Here is a 17401-nt window from a genome sequence, read left to right on the forward strand (position 1 = left end):
ATTTTACAAATTGTGTTAAATGAGATGAGTCATTATAAAAGGAAAAACCGTTAACCGAGGAAAAGAGCCTAAAAATATTGGTAGATCTATCGGGGCGACACCCTCCACTCTTCCAGTCGCTCTGGTTGAAAAGGTGGGAATATTTTGATTTTGGTATGTTTCGAGTTTATTATAATGATAGTCATACATGTGTTGTACTCTTTGCTCGTTTACAACTAACATGTTTTGTTTAAGAAATATATAACTATGTTTGAAAAAGAGGAAATTAAATTCCCATTGAAAAGAATGGTGAATAATAAAAATTATTATTGATAAGAATGATAAATAAAATGGGTGTAAAGTCGAGAACTGTTACATCCCGGTTTTAAATTGAGAAACTCACCAACATTCGTGTTGATAAAATTATTTTAACATACTTTTCAGGTAAGTGAGAAAGATGAAGGCATCGCGAGGGCTGAATGGGATGGAACCGAGAATGCGTGTGTTTTGATGATGTGGAACTGTAGGCTTGTAATAATAATAAATTATGTAAAATATGACACGTGTACTCTGATGAATAAACAAGCCTTTTTATATATTTAAGCGTTCTGTTTCGTGATTTGGCTATCGGCGTCTGTCATTACCCGAAATTAACTTAGTTAAGTCTTCCGCTGCTAAGATAAGATTTTCGGGGTGTGACAAAAATAAGCAAAAATGTTATTTGTGAGTATAAACAATGAAAGTGTTAAGCAAGTAATGAGTGTCGGTGAAACCATTGCCAATGCGATCGGGCTCCGGCCACTACGACGGTCGTATGATCATACTATAATGAGATTATGTTGGACCTCTCCGAATGCGATTCAAGTAAGCAAATAAGCAAATAGCAAGTAACAAACAGTCATTCAATTGATACACAACACAAAGATCACAGTTTGCGTTTGAGAAATAATAAGATAAATAATTTGATAAATGGTACGCAAGTGTCCCTAAAACATTTGAAAACAAGTAAAATAGGGGTGTGATTACTCACCTGATAAAGTGGAACAAGCGATAATGAAAAGGTGATAGAAACTAAGTTAAATGAGTCCGAGCTTCTCGGGATGCGATGACAAGCGTTCCTAGTTATTAATGATAATAAGATTAATTATAAGAATATAACGTGATTTAATAAATTAAGATTTCGAGGTGATTAAGTTATGCTTGGGGTTGTAATGTTATGTTTGAACGATTGATCTCTTCGGATTATTTGTTGTTATGAAAACAATATTATTAGTCATTATTATTTAATTAAAAGAATCATTCGTATATCATATAATTTAATTTATGAATAATTAGCTTAAATAAATATGAGTTGCGGTAAACTATATTTGATGTAAGATAATAAAATACTAATGAATAAATAAGTAGATAATAATGCGTAATTATTTAGTTATGATATGTAGTAATGTATAATATTTTGATAAAATCTTTTTAATAAGTTTATTAAATAAATATATATATATAATATAAATATGAGCAAGTTTAAAAAGACGTTCAACGACGAGAAACATTAAAGTGTCGAGTTTTAAATATAAAGAATATGGTCTACCATAAATACATACTTTTAATTCATACATACATAAATATATAAACAAAAGCTTTTAACGAGATTCGACAAGAAACGATGACTTAATGATGTCGTTTGAAATAAAAAGATGTTTATTTGATAATTAATACTAATTATATTTAAGTTATAAAACATAAAAAAAATCAATATAGCAATTAAAAACCAAGGAAGTCAAATAAATAAAAAGGTTTTGTGCTGGCCGGGGCTCAACTCGCGCTCTGGCCGGCTCACAGATGATAGCACCAACACAAGCAACCAGTTGGTCTAGATGGTCTGATGGTTAAAGATTAAAAACAATCATTTAAATCTAACAATCCAGATTAACCCCAAATAGATATAAACCCTAGAGTTCTACATTCGTTCAATCCATTGCTTTTGATCCAATTAACATTAGGGTTAATAATCAGTGATGGAAAACGATCGTGTTACATGTATGTATTACCTGATTAGAGGATGAACTGATGGTGAACAGCGGGTTAAGGACAACGGCCAAACGACGAACAGATTAGATACTTGCAGGCCGATATAACCTAATTATTTATGGGGGTTTAGGTCACGACTAGTTAAGGGTGGATTTTGCAGCTTTAATTGAAATATAATGATCGTTATGCACACATGCACACATAACAATCTAAAGATACTCAAATGGCCCAACTATGACCTTTTGAGACCTTGGTTTTCCAATCTTCATCATCGTCCACGACACGGCGGTTATATCTTTTAATCATCATCTGGATCCTTTGGAACAGCTTTGGTTTATGGGTTGATAACCGGAACCCGATTGAATCCAATAACCACCCACTTCTTCCATAAAAACCTACAATGTGGCCTCTATTTGTGAAGAAATTAAATGGTGTTTCGCCTTCCACACCAAATGGCCCAAATGTTCTTCGGTTACTCCTAAAAGTAAGCGATCTAATCATTGGGAAACCTCCATAGACCACAGGGCAAAAATGCCCACTGACGCCTACCAAGATTTCCTCAGGAAATTGCAGTTTAATCTGAAATTCGATCAAGAAAAGTTTCAGAAAATGTATACAATATGTACACCTAAATCCATCTAAGAATATTTTACCTGAGCACTCTTGGTTCCACCCATGCCACCATGTTTTACCCCCGAAAAGATTTACCATCGTTATCATATGACACACAGATCGAGCCAATGCAACTGCCGTACACAAGTGTGATTCCTCTAACTCCACCGTGTACTCCATCATCCCAATATTTGCCAACATTTCCTCTCCATGGTCCCAATTGTATGCTTGTATCCTGTTGCATGTATTTCAAATATCAATAAGTGAGATCATTATTAATATACATATATATAAGCTAGCTAGGGAGCTTAGCTTGGGTTGAAACAAAGTTAAAAAAAAATTATAATTACGCATATATTAAGGATTTGCATACCATGTTGAACCAAACTACTTGTTAGAAAGATTAACTCCAAGGAAGATGCAATAATAATTGTGCATAAATGTCGTGCTGACAAATTGGTGTCTTATAAAGAGCAAACAGTGATTCTGTTTGAGTTTTTTTATTATTTTGTATTCTACATATGTAAAACATGTTCCGACTTCTTTTTTCATTCTTTTCGCTCCCACCAACTGCATGTTGATACAAAGAGCAAGACTTTGCTATATAAAAGAATATATTGTACACAAATTACAGTTATAAAGAGCAAACAAAAGGTGTTAGTTGTTTAATGCGCATATATAAAACATTCAAAATTTGTGATTCCATTCTAACATATTTTTTTTGTACATAATTATTATTAATTTGTCTGGAAAATACAGCTAATAGATTATATTAGTTCAATAATAAAGTAATTAAAAATAATAAATCATATGGTTTTATATATATTAAAATAAATATTGAATTATCTTAGGTTATTGTCAAGGTTCGACGGTCATCACACGACTCGATACAACAATTGGTAAGGCGATGCGCTTGATCATCAAGTCGCTTGAGTCAACGCTAGCCTGTTTGTGAATATGCAGGTGAAAGCGGACGGATTAACGATCAATGAATTAGATTTGGGTATAGTACGTATGAGAAAGTGCATAACAATTGGTAATTATATATGAAATTGAGAACAAGGATACACAACAATGGATAATGTAAACGATGTTTTATTGATAGAAAGGATCTTTCAAGGATCAGAAAGATCGATTTTTTACTGAATTAGGTGATTTTACAAAGAAAATTAGTTTTAAGTGGCTGACTAAATTTTAAGTGCTTCTTTTCCAAGTGGCAGTCCAAGTTATCCAATTGTGACATGTGGAAGCAGCTATCTCAAATAGCGGATTACGCAAACCACCTTTTTCAGATGATGACTTGGACTTGGACGATGACATGGATTGCTATTTGAAAAGTTAGCTTATGTGTCTCATAATCCGCTATCTGATATAACAAATTATTTAAAAACACTTAAAATTTAGTCAGCCACCTAAATTTACTTTTATTTTTGTAAAACCACCTAATCCAGTAAAAAAAAATAATAATAATAAAAAAAATCTTGGTAGTCACAATTATCACATTTACATTACATGATATATATACATGAACAAGGGCGGGTAAATAACGGTTTTCTCAACCTGTGTGACTTTTGGCGCCGCCAGTAACCATTTGTAAATTGTAATGGTAGTGTTGCAGCAGTCATTTAGTATGTCACAATCATATCCGTCCCTATACTAATCCTAATAATAATAATAATAATAAGAAGAAGAAACGCTAACAACAAACTAAAATTGGCGATGTCATGGTTAACGAATGGTTAACACTAAAATTGGCGAAGCCACAGCGACGCTAAAGCCACCAAGGGCTCGAAATTGGAACCCGACAATGGTAGTCTAGACATTTCGGGTTCTTAGATGGAAATTCTAAAAAAATTGGATTAAGATTAAAACATGAGTTGCATATAGATCTTCTGAAAACTAAAAAGAAATCTTATCACTATAGAAATCCAACAGTTTAACGCATAATATGTTAAGTGCCTATTTTGCTCTTTTTTTACATTCTACACCACTTCGTCTTTTTGATATATTCAAACCAATTATGTGAGATTTAAATTAAGTTGGTGTCAATAAAAACTATAAACTGAATTGACCATTAAAGAAAGTCTATAGAAATATGAGGTTTGATGTTGACATTACATCTAAACATGTAAATAATTGAATTGTATACTCACCAAAGCACGTGTCATCAATATAATGCATAATTTCATGAATAGTAAGTTTGAGAGACCGACAATATTTTAGTTTTTAGTATATATATATAATAGTTTATGGAGAGTTTGATGGCGGGGAGTATATGCTTTTGACTCCGGAAGGTGAAGTGAACAGTTTGATGCTGCAAGTGGCGGATGATTATGGTCTCGAGGTGTCGATTAGCTTGCCAAAACCTTAAGGGGGGGGGGGGGGGGGGGGGTGGCAGCGAAGAATGATGAGAAGGTTGAGGAAGATGACCTCAAGCTAGGCACCTAGCCGAGCTTATGCTATGTTATGTTATGTTCTACCGGTTGAAACTAGTACTTTGAATATGTTAGAGTAAAGTGTCATTTTCGTCATTGTGGTTTGACAAATAATGCGAATTTAGTTCAAAAGGTTTAATTTTTGCATATGGGTCCTCCAAGTTTCCCAGTTCTTGCCAATTACATCCAAATCACTAACCCCGTTAATTTAATCGTTAAGTCATGGATAGACATGTCCTTTCACTATTTCTTTATTATAATACTTATTTAAGTGAACTGCAGTTTTCGTCCTTGTGGTTTGTCCAAATCTGCGGTTTTAGTCTAATAGTTTCAAGTTTGCAATCTTCGTTCTTGTAGTTTTAGTTCACTTGCAATTAAACCCGAATTTATTAACCTCGTTAAGTCTGGCCGTTAACCCATTTGCGTACCTCTCACGTGACGACTAGTTTTTTTTTTGTTCTCCCCAAATAAGTCTGGTCGTTAACCCTAATTCGCAAGCCCCCTCACATGAGGGGACGAGGTGTATTTGGGGAAAAAGGAAAAAAGAAGGAACAAAACTGCCCCTCACATGAAGGCACACTGATGGGTTTAACGACAAGACTTAACTAGATTAGGAAATTCGGGTTTAATTGCAAGTGAAATGAAACCATAGGGAAGAATTGCAAATTTGAAACTGCTTGACTAAAACTGCATATTTTGACAAACAAGAGGGACGAAAATCGCGGTTCACTGAAATAAGTATTATAATAAGAAAAGAGTTAAAAGACATGTCTGCCTCTGCCTTAACGAGTAAATTTAACAGAGTTAGTGATTTGGATGTAATTAGCAAGAACTGGGAAATGTGGAGGGTCTATATACAAAAAATAAACTTTTTGGACTAAATTCGCATTGTTGGTCAAACCACAAGAACAAAAATGACACTTTACTCAATATGTTATTATGAAACACATACATGCTGCTGTTTGAGATAATGAGATTCAACTAGTAATGTCATTTATTGTAATTAGAATTGCATGTATCATCTTATTGATTGGATAACAACGAAATACAAGATGAAAGACTGATTGCATCTCCTGCAATTATAAATTACGTTCAAAGAAATTATTCTATGCGGGGATTACTCATATGCATATGAGTATCCCCTGTAACCTTTTGAGCCTTTGGTCTTGTTATGTTTACGATCTCCGATAGCAAGATGGTTAAATCCTTTTAACATTATGTTGAATCTTTGAGAGAGGTTTGGTTTAGGTCTTGATAAGTGAAAGCCGAGTGAATCCAGAAACCACCCGCCTCTTCCCGTAAACCCTACAATATGGCCTCCATTGGCCAATAAGTTAAAGGGTGTTCCTTCTTCAACCCCAAATGGCCCAAATGTTCTTTTGTTGGTCTTGAAAGTGAGTGACCGAATCACGGGGCTGCCTCCATAGACCACACGGCAATAGTGGCCGCTAACACTTACTAAGATCTCCTCAGGATATTGCAGCTTAATCTGCAATTTATCCATAAGAAACTCCAAAAATAAGTTTCCAACTTTGAATATAGTGCAAGGAAATTTAGTGAAAATGTATTTACTTGAGCCGATTTCGTTCCACCAAAGCCACCATGTTTTTCTGCCGGAAAGGGTTTACCATTGTTATCATATGTTACACGAATTGAGTCGATGCATCTGCCATATACAATAGTTATTTCTCTTACTCCGGAATGTACTCCATCATTCCATTCAACTCCTCCATGTCCTCCCAATGGTCTCAATAGCTTACCCCCATCCTGCAATATTCAAATATCAGTGAGACCATGTTCATAATAAGGTTAGGGATTAAATCAAGTATAAAGATAATAAGGGATTGGGATTTCATGCCATGATGAGCCCAAGAAGTTGATGGAAAGATGTAGTGATAATTGTCTATAAAATATATTGATCTTGATCCTGGAAACTGATTATAGACTACGTACATATTTATAGAGCAAACAAAGTTATGCACTAATTCTTATTTCATTTGAGGTTTTTTTTTTATTTTCACATATATAGAACATGTTTTTTTTATGCTCGCATATGTAGAACATGAATTGTACTTCGTTAGTGGGAAAATTACCTCTGATATTCCCCTCTACTTTTTCTTTGAATATATGCTATAGAAAGATTGAACTATAAAAAATGAGGGCCACTAATATTCAGCTTTGGACCATCGAAACTTATTGTAATGGAAAGTAGATGCATTTCTTATATGCTAGCTGCAACATTATTGTAACTGTGAAATAGTCACATTCGTATACACGTTATATGTTATGGGAGTAATGAATGTGTTAGTGTATCGTATTGGATGAATAAAATGTTATGATGTAAAATGGTTTAAAGGCATAACAAAATGAAAATTCATGGATCGGAGCTTCTTTTCATTTTATTGCTCTTTATCCGGATTTAGAACCGACAATAACAAACTAATAATAGTATACTCGACTTGAACCTCGAGCATAAACATAACCAAACCAAATTATTATCTTACAGTTTCACTTGCGCATTTGTAAGGTATCATTTTCCTTTCCTTTTGACAAATAGCAAAATGAAAAAAATCACCAATTTTTTTTTGCAAACGACAACTTTCATATCACCAGGATTTGCTTACAAGACAAGACTAATGATTTATTTAACACTAACCGCCTTTCTTTTGATTTGCCAAGCAAAACCAAGTAATTAAATGCAAAAACGGGTAATCTAGACAATTGAAATGGCAAATTGCAAAATGAATAGTTATATTTCATCGTCTCAACCATTTTTGTGACCCTGAGTGAATAAAAAAGTGAGGCCTTTTAAAAAATAACTGGATTCTTCTATTCAATTTTTTTATGCTTCACGTTTAATTAAATAAATAGGTTAAACATAAAACCAAATTAGTCTCGCTAACTCATTATAACATAAGCTTGACAATATTTGATTGTTTTCTTAAAAAACCAAGCAAAATATAAATGTATTGGAACACGACATGAAAATAACTTTATCGGAGATATTTCAAAAGACAGTGAATAACACAGGGACAATTTAAAATGGACATTTACAAGTATAATGTAATATATATATCATCAATTTAAACTTGGGTCGTTATACTAATGGGTCGGCGTTGTTCATGGTGCACATGTGAATTGTTTAAATTCACAGTTGTAGGAGAAATTGCCACTTCTCTCATTCACAAGCAAATGACCAATAACTTTTTTTTCCAGGGGGGGGGGGGGGGGGGGTTAACAATATTGTCAATTACTAATCAGGTTCGGAGTTTCATATGCTCATGGTGCAATATTCCTCCTATTCTTGTTTTTATGGTTCGCAATCTCCTCGGTATACATAAAATTGTCTCGTAATGCAATAAAAAGTAGAAGGCTCTACATGGGATTATAATGACGGCTTGTTGGTTTAGATAATATATCTTTAGCCTTATTTTGGAATAAAATATGTCCATGTTTATAGTTTTAAAATGGAAAGATTGCTGTATTTTTTCTTTTTAATTCATTTGTAAGTTGTATTTTTGGTGTTGCTCTAGCGTCTTCCTAGTTTGCCGGTTTGATGTAAGTTATGGAAGATAATATATATTTAGCCTTATTTTGGAATAAAATATGTCCCCGTTTATAGTTTTAAAATGGAAAGATTGCTGTATTTTTTTCTTTGTAATTCATTTGTAAGTTGTTTTTTTGGTGTTGCTCTAGCGTCTTCCTAGATTGCCGGTTTCACAATGGAAACACATCAACCGAATGAATATTAATTAGACAACTTGAAAAAGAAATTAACATAATGTTTTGTTGAGGAGTATTAGTATCATGGTTGTTCAAGAACAGGTCCAACACGCATTCCATTTGACTGAATCATATTTGTGTTATGTTCTTCTTTACTACTGCTTGAAACTAGTACTTTGCATATATTGTTATGAAACATGCTGTTGTTTGAGATTCAATTGGTAATGTCATTCATTTTTATTTAGAATTGTACTTATTTGATAGACAACAATGAAATACTAGATGAAATTTGCATCTCCTGCAATGAATTACAATATATTATTCTTATAATACTTAGGGATCATCATATGCCCCACCTATAACCTTTTGAGCCTTTGCTTCTGTTGTGTTCACCATCTCTGATAGCAAGAGGGTTAAATCCGTGAAACATCTTGTGGAATCTTTGAAAGAGGTTTGGTTTAGCGCTTGATAAGTAGAACCCAAGTGAATCCAGAAACCACCCGCCTCTTCCAGTAAACCCGACAATATGGCCTCCATTTGTCAAGAAATTAAAGGGTGTTCCTTCTTCAACCCCAAATGGTCCATATGTCCTTTTGTTGGTCTTGAAAGTGAGTGACCGAATCACAGGACTGCCTCCATAGACGACTGGACAATAGTGCCCGCTAACACTTATCAAAATCTCATCTGGAAATTGCAGCTTAATCTGTAATTAATTCACAAGAAATTACTTAGTTATAATCCCATATAAATAAGATCGATGCATTTAGATAAATTTGGTGAAAATATACCTGAGCAGATTTGGATCCACCAACGCCACCATGTTTTTTTAGCCAAAAAGGGTTTACCATTGTTATCATATGTTACACGGATTGAATCGATGCAACTTTCGTATACAAGAGTTATTTCTCTAACTCCAGTGTGTACTCCATCATCCCATTCATCTCCTCCATGTCCTCCCCATGGTCCCAATAGTATACTACCATCCTGCAATATTAAATACCATTTTCATGATTTAGAACAAAAGAGGGATTAAATCAACAAGTATCAACATAATAAGGGATTGGGATTCCATGCCATGATGAGCTCAAGAAATTGCTGGAAAGAGAAGACTCTATAAAGAAATATGTAATGATAATTGTGTATAATCCTCTTGCACACTAATTATGGACTACTTATAGAGATCATACAAAGTGCCCCTAAATCCGTTCCCACAAAAACAAGATTCTGATTCCATTCTAACAAAGAGGTCATTCATATTTCATAATCACAATTCACAATTTGCATGGATTCCAGGTGTTTTTAATGCTCACAGATGTAGAACATGAACTGTAGCTAGTGGGAATAACAGTGACAGTGCCTTCTATAAAAGCATCCTTGACATTTCCTTTGCTTTTTCTTTGAATATATGCCATCTTTCCAAAGATTTAACTAGAAGGAATGATGTAAAAAAGTGCCACCAATATTCAGTTTTGCGCAGTCGGAAATCGTTGAAATGAAAAAGCATAATAATTTCTTATATGCTAGCTGTAACTTTATATATTCCGGTAGTAATTAATATACTACTATATTGTATTCTTGGATTAAAAAGGCGCGCCTAGGCAGACGATGACACAAGGCTTCAAGGATGGCTCTTCAGGCTTTTGTCTCGAAAGAATCTTGATAGGCGTTAGCAGCACTTTTGCCCAAACAATCTATTGTCCAAATTTCAGCAAAATTTCCCACTAACGCCTATCAAATTTTTCTTAGGAGATCTAGATAACACAACTTGTGCAATTTATTTTTTTTCTGACAGGACAAAATATCGTAGAATTGGAGTTCTTAGGTTTAACTTTTAATCATTAATTTTAGTTGGATTAATATGTAATGTTGTATCGCTCCGACAATCATCATGTTAGTTCCAGAACAACTGCTGGCGTTGTATAAATAGGAACAATGTATTTATCAATTTTAATTCATGGATTCAAAGTTAATCAAATACATATTTTGCAAATTATGATTTCTTCTTTATAATTCAATTACCACATATCAAATTTGGATAGGATACAATGCTACATACTGCCAGATATAGATCGAATTGTTCTAGTTTGGAATTTGGATGGTTCGACGATCATGAAAAGTTAGTTTCTGGATTTTGTTAATTTATTGCATAATATAGGTGAAAATTTGACAACTTGTCATGCAGCAAACTACAACAGGTTCTTTTATTTAGTATATATGTTCTTGTACAAGAACATAACCCTTTGAGCCCCAACTAACACAATGATTCAACAAAATACACACATAACAATCTAAAGATACTCAAATGCCCCAACTATGACCCTTTGAGCCATTGATTTTCCAATCTTCACCATCGTCCGCAACACGGCGGTTATATCTTTTAATCATCATCTTGATCCTTTGGAACAGCTTTGGTTTATGGGTTGATAATCGGAACCCGATTGAATCCAATAACCACCCACTTCTTCCATAAAAACCTACAATGTGGCCTCTATTTGTGAAGAAATTAAATGGTGTTCCGTCTTCCACACCAAATGGCCCAAACGTTCTTCGGTTACTCCTAAAAGTAAGCGATCTAATCATTGGGAAACCCCCATAGACCACAGGGCAAAAATGCCCGCTGACGCCTACCAATATTTCCCCAGGATATTGCAGCTTAATCTGAAATTCGCCCAAGAAAAGTTTCAGGAATCTATATAATTAATAAATACACCTAATTAAATTCAGTTGAGAATTTACCTGAGCACTTTTGGTTCCACCCATGCCACCATGTTTTACCGCCCGAAAAGATTTACCATCGTTATCATATGTTATACAGATCGAGTCGATGCAACTGCCGTATACAAGAGTGATTCCTCTAACTCCACCGTGTACTCCATCGTCCCAATAGTTCCCAACATTTCCTCCCCATGGTCCCAATTGTATGCTTGTATCCTGTTGAATGTATTTCAAATATCGATCAGTGAGATCATTATAAAATACATATAAGCTAGCTAGGGAGCCTAACTTTGGTTTATACAAATTTAAAAAATATTATAATTAAGCGTATGTTAAGGATTTGCATACCATGTTGAACCCGATGACTTGTTAGAAAGATTTACTCCAAGGAAGTTGTAATGATAACCACACATAAATGCCTTATAAAGAGCAAGCATATATAGCTAGTAATACAATATGTTAGGCATCCTGTTTGAGTTTTGATTCCATCCCAAAGAGTCTTCATTTTATATTTTACATACGTAAAACATGTTCCAACTCTTATTTTAATTTTATTCTGATTCCGTTTCCGGTCCTTACACAGTTTTTCATGCCATGAAGAGTCCAAGACGTTGCTTGAAAAACTAAAATAAAATGATGAATTAATGATTTGTGTGATATAGAATATGTTGTACGTACACAGATTACCGTTGATTCGTGCTAAGTATCTGATTCTGCTTTCAATCACAATTCTGTTCCATCCGAAAGGTGTTAATTCTGTACAGTGCATATGCGAAACATTCACAATTTGTTATTCCATTCTAAGACATTTTTTGTACATAAAACATGTACCTTAGCTATCGGTTTAAGATATTAAAATAAATGCTGGACATCATAATTAGGAATTAGAAAATTATGATGAATATCACGCCGAAACTAAAGACACAGCAATAAAGAACACAACAGGACTTGCTATGAGCAGATGACACACAACGGAAACTATCACACTATTGCACAAACGAATATCACGGAGAAAGGACATAAAATAAAGAACACGACATTAGTCAAGGTGACATGCGCCTGCGGCTGCAACTACAACTTCTTTATTATCTGAGACCAAGAATTACAAGTACATATGCGGGTATATATAATAAACAAGACCCGGGTTATTTCTTAGTGACCAAGAAATATGTAAATTGCCCTAATATAAAAATATTAAAAAACCGCCCACATATATCTTATAATTCTTGGTCAAAGTTAATGAAGAAAATCCTAGTTGCATGTGTGAACGTAGGTCACCTTGACTAAACTGTCTTTTATGTGTAATATTAGTTTGTGTAATTGTATGACAGTTTTCGCTGCGTTCCACTCTGTTCATGAATGTGTGAGTAGATGGTCAACTATTGTTTGAGAAACATTGAATCAATAGATTTTATTGAATGAGTAAATGTAAAGGAAATAACCAAATAAATAAATGTTGATCAACTATAACTTCAAATATAACCGAAAGAGAAGAAACGAATATTTTGATAATAAAATAATATCATTACATGCTCCACAATTTGCACACGAATCATGTGATACAAATTAGTTTTATACACAACTTATTTTAGGTTTGAGAAATATTAAAGTACACAAACAATTTATTGTATTTTAAGGCTAGCTAGAGTAGTCATATTCCCAGGTTTAGGTCTTTGATGTTCATTCAAAACCTTGTACACATCATTAGGATTCTTTGGAATAGGCTAGGTTTTGGACTTGATAAGCATAACCCGAGTGAATCCAAAAACCACCCGCTTCGCCCATAAAAACCTACAATGCGACCTCCGTTTGTTGAAATATTGAAGGGTGTTCCTTCTTCAACCCCAAATGGCCCAAATGTTCTTTTGTTGCTCTTTAAACTGAGTGATCGGATCACGGGACGGCCTCCATAGACCACACGACAATAGTGCCCGCTAACACTTACTAAGATCTCCTCAGGAAATTGCAGCTTAATCTGAAGTTAATCCATAACAATTTCTTTATATATTAGTTTCCAACATCAAATAATTTATAGGGAAATTTTTTTAAAATTTACCTGTGCGGATTTAGTTCCACCAAAGCCACCATGTTTTTCAGCGAGAAAGGGTTTACCGTTGTTATCATATGTTACACGGATTGAGTCGATGCAACTGCCATATACAAGAGTTATTTCTCTAACTCCACTATGTACTCCGTCGTCCCATTCGTCTCCACCATTTCCTCCCCACGGTCCTAATTGCTTGTTCTTATCCTTCTATATATAAATATCAATGTATTTTAATATCAATGACAAAATTCAAAAAATAAAAACTGTAAACCTCCTAAATAAGCTTAGGATAAGGGTTTCATACCATGATGAGTTCAAAAAATTGCTATAGGATTAAAGATTTGTGTGTACGATGGATTATCTTGCACACAAATTGTGGTATAAATAGGTTAAAAAAAAAACTAAAAAGGTACTACTGTGCTATAGCCTATAAGCATCTGATTCCGATCCCAATATCATTTCCAATTCCAGTTTTCTTTTCATTCCATTATACTATAGAGATCTTTGTCGTGTGCTAACATACATAAAACATGCAACATTTTGATTCCATGCTAAGACAGTTTTTGTACATAAACATGTACATCAGTTTGTGGCCTGAATTAATATATATAAATAATACCTTCCGGGCCTATATGGATCTTGCTTTTGTTTATATTACCAATTCAATTATAGCACGTTTTGTCCGAAAGTATGTATGTGTTTTTATTAGTTAGCGTGTTGAATACTATTGGAATGTACATGGATTTTTTTTATTCTACCTAGGAATGAGATTTTTTTTCTTCGAATACCCGTACGCATATTGATAATATGGATACCAATACCAAGATTTTAGAATTTAGTATTCAATATTTACAAGTATGGGTATTTCTGTATTTTGTACGATATGTAAAGGTTTATTTGAGAACTTCAATATTTAAAAAATGGGCTCAACCGATTAATAATCATATAGTCCAACAGGTACTCGTACCAATTTAGCTAATTTGGTAATTGTACTGATTCAGTTTATTTATTTTGCTGGTAATACCTGTTTTGATACTAACATCATTGGAGATTTGAAAAAAAAAAAACAAATCGGGTACCGTACTGAATTACCTTTATCGATACCAATACCTTAACCTATAAAATCCGGTATGGTACTCGGTACTCGGCTTTATTGATTTTCGGTACGGGTACCGGTATGGGTACGGTACCAATCTTTTTTTTAACACCCAACGAATCCTCAAAATGAGCTACTGGCTAAATTCACCACATCACGACACACTCGTTTCGATCCCGGGAAAACCCTCACCTAAGGTCAACTCCTGTGATCACTCGTGTATGTGTGTGTTGGGTGTCTAAGAGTGAGAATATGGAGGAGAAGAAACTTCCTAAGTCTAGCCTATAGCTAGTCCAAAATATGAGTTTATTGTGAGTTCATAATGAACTTATGGATGAATAAAAACTAAAAATTCTTGTTTATTTGGGTAATTAATGACTCAACTAAGTGTATAAGTAGTTACATCTCACAAAAGTCCATAAATGATGTATGGCTTATGACTTATGAGTGCATGTTTTGGGTTATGACTATACTAAGCAAGATATATTTATAATGGGTGAAAATTGGCTAAAAAGTAAAAACATCTCCTTACATGAATATTATTTATTGAACATAACCATTACGATTATTCAGTTCAAGATTGAGTGTCAAAGACCTCACATACATTGTGTTTAAATAAATTGAAATGGAGTATAAGTGTGTGAGATACGTTGTAAAGTATATAATTGGTTTCTTAATCACTGTGTTCTTCATGTGATGCATAATTGGGATGCATATATGGTGCAATTATTGTTGAGAAATATTGAATAAATAGTTTTTAGTGCACTCAAATAAATAAATAAATAGATGTTGATCAATTATTTCTTCCTTCAAAGATAACGAAATTAGAAGAAATGTAATGCTACCACTAGCTTCGTCTAGTGGTAAAGGTGTATGATCTTCAACCAAATAGTTATCGGTTTTAGCCTCAATTGAGACATGAGGATAAAATAAGGTGGAAATTTTGATGATAGAAAAAATATATCATTAGTTGCACCACAAATTGCACACAAATCATCTGATACAAATTATACTTATACACAACTTATTTTAGGTTTGAGCAATATAAATTAAAAGAAAAAACAAAAAATAAACAATTTATTTTATTTTAAGACTAGCTATGGTTGTCATGTGTCTCAGTTAAGGCCTTTATATATTTCTCTTGGTTATTCAAACCCTTGTAAACATCATTAGGATTATTTGGAATAGGCTTGGTTTTGAACTTGATAGGTAGACACCGAGTGAATCCAGAAACCACCCGCTTCGTCCATAGAAACCTACAATGCGGCCTCCACTTGTCGAGATGTTGAAGGGTGTTCCTTCTTCAACCCCAAATGGTCCAAATGTTCTTTTGTTGCTCTTTAAAGTGAGTGACCGGATCACAGGACTGCCTCCATAGACAACACTACAATAGTGTCCGGTAACACTTACTAAGAACTCTCTAGGATATAGAAGCTTAATCTGAAATTAATCCATAAGAAATTCATAAATCAGTTTCCAACTTTATATACGATGCATGGAAATTTAGTGAAAATGTATTAACCTGAGCAGATTTCGTTCCACCAAGGCCGCCATGCTTTTCAGCAAGAAAGGGTTTACCGTTGTTATCATATGTTACACGGACTGAGTCGATGCAACTTCCGTATACAAGAGTTATTTCTCGAACTCCAGTGTGAAATCCATCATCCCATTCATCTCCTCCATATCCTCCCCATGGTCCCATACTACCATCCTACGAATATTCAAATATTAGTTAGTCCATTTTCATAATTTAGGACAAAAGATGGATTAACACAAGTATAAACATAATAAGGGATTGGGATTCCATGCCATGATGTGCCCAAGAAATTGATGGAAAGATAAGTCTCTACAAAGAAAGATGTGATAATTGTCTATAATGCTCTTGCACAGTAATTATAGACTACTTATAGAGAGCAAATAAAGTGCCCATGATTCCATCCCAACAAAAAGAAGATTCTCAAGGTGTGAACTATAATCAAATGTTGAAAACAAGAATCACACATTCACACACAATTTCAAATGAACTCTCCAATATTATTGATTTAGAAAAATAATTCTATGAGGTTATATAGACTATAGAGAACCGATTACAATTAGAAACGAACACAAACTCCGATTTATTTATTAATAAAAATCCTCCTTTTTTTAATAGATAAAGTAGATAATTATCTCAAACTGCAATAATAATCAATTACTTAATGAAATTGATCAATTAGCTCGAACCGGCACCACACCTAATTCCTAACCCATAGCTCGGGTTCGGGAATTACATCCAACAAATTCTGATTCCATTCCAATAAAGAGGTCATTCATAATTCACAACTCACATATATAAAACATGCACCGATTCCCTTTCATCCCATACTTTTTTATATGGTTGTATATGTAGAACATGAACTATAGCTAGTGGGAAAACATGGACAATGCCTTTTAAAACACCCATGTCATACTTCTGTGCTTTTTCTTTGAATATATACCATCTTGGAAATATTGAACTAGGAAGGAATGATAAAAAATAAATAAATAATAAAAAAATGCAACCAATATTCAATTTTGGACCGTCTAAAGTTATTGAAAATGGAAAACAGATAAATTTCTTATATGATAGTGATATCATGTAGGCATCATCTAAACGTATTTTGTGATCACGTTACGCTAGCAAACGGGTGTATGACCTAATGGGATGCTCATTGCTCATAGTGACCTGAAAAGTAAGAATTTCATGATGATTGACATTATTTAATTATTGGTTTATTTTTTAAAAAG

At 33.8% G+C, this 17401-nt stretch overlaps 1 protein-coding gene and 1 pseudogene across 1 annotated transcript; both read right to left on the minus strand.

Annotated features, from left to right (window-relative positions):
• Nucleotides 1-5988: 5988 nt before the first annotated feature.
• LOC143573894 (agglutinin-like) lies at nucleotides 5989-12148 on the minus strand (annotated as a pseudogene).
• Nucleotides 12149-12897: 749 nt separating this feature from the next.
• Nucleotides 12898-16592, minus strand: LOC143573896 (jacalin-related lectin 3-like). The gene is made up of 4 exons (XM_077058663.1): nucleotides 16158-16592; nucleotides 15791-16075; nucleotides 13549-13746; nucleotides 12898-13467 (listed from the first exon to the last, which is right to left on the minus strand). The coding sequence occupies exons 1-4, from the start codon at nucleotides 16335-16337 to the stop codon at nucleotides 13177-13179; spliced, it is 954 nt and encodes a 317-aa protein (XP_076914778.1). The 5' UTR covers nucleotides 16338-16592; the 3' UTR covers nucleotides 12898-13176.
• Nucleotides 16593-17401: the final 809 nt, after the last annotated feature.

This window comes from Bidens hawaiensis, unplaced genomic scaffold (assembly GCF_021521415.1).
Source record: "Bidens hawaiensis isolate Kalapana, Puna unplaced genomic scaffold, B.hawaiensis_p1.1 tig00026670_1, whole genome shotgun sequence".
NCBI classification, from domain to species: domain Eukaryota; kingdom Viridiplantae; phylum Streptophyta; class Magnoliopsida; order Asterales; family Asteraceae; genus Bidens; species Bidens hawaiensis.

Excerpts from the sequence above, each read along its gene's own strand:
- LOC143573896 (XM_077058663.1), bottom strand. The coding sequence starts at position 16,337 with ATGGGACCATGGGGAGGATATGGAGGAGATGAATGGGATGATGGATTT. Across the intron at positions 13,747-15,790 it reads TCCTAATGATGTTTACAAGG|AAGGATAAGAACAAGCAATT; the intron begins GTTTGAATAACC and ends ATTTATATATAG. Across the intron at positions 13,468-13,548 it reads GTGGAACTAAATCCGCACAG|ATTAAGCTGCAATTTCCTGA; the intron begins GTAAATTTTAAA and ends GATTAACTTCAG.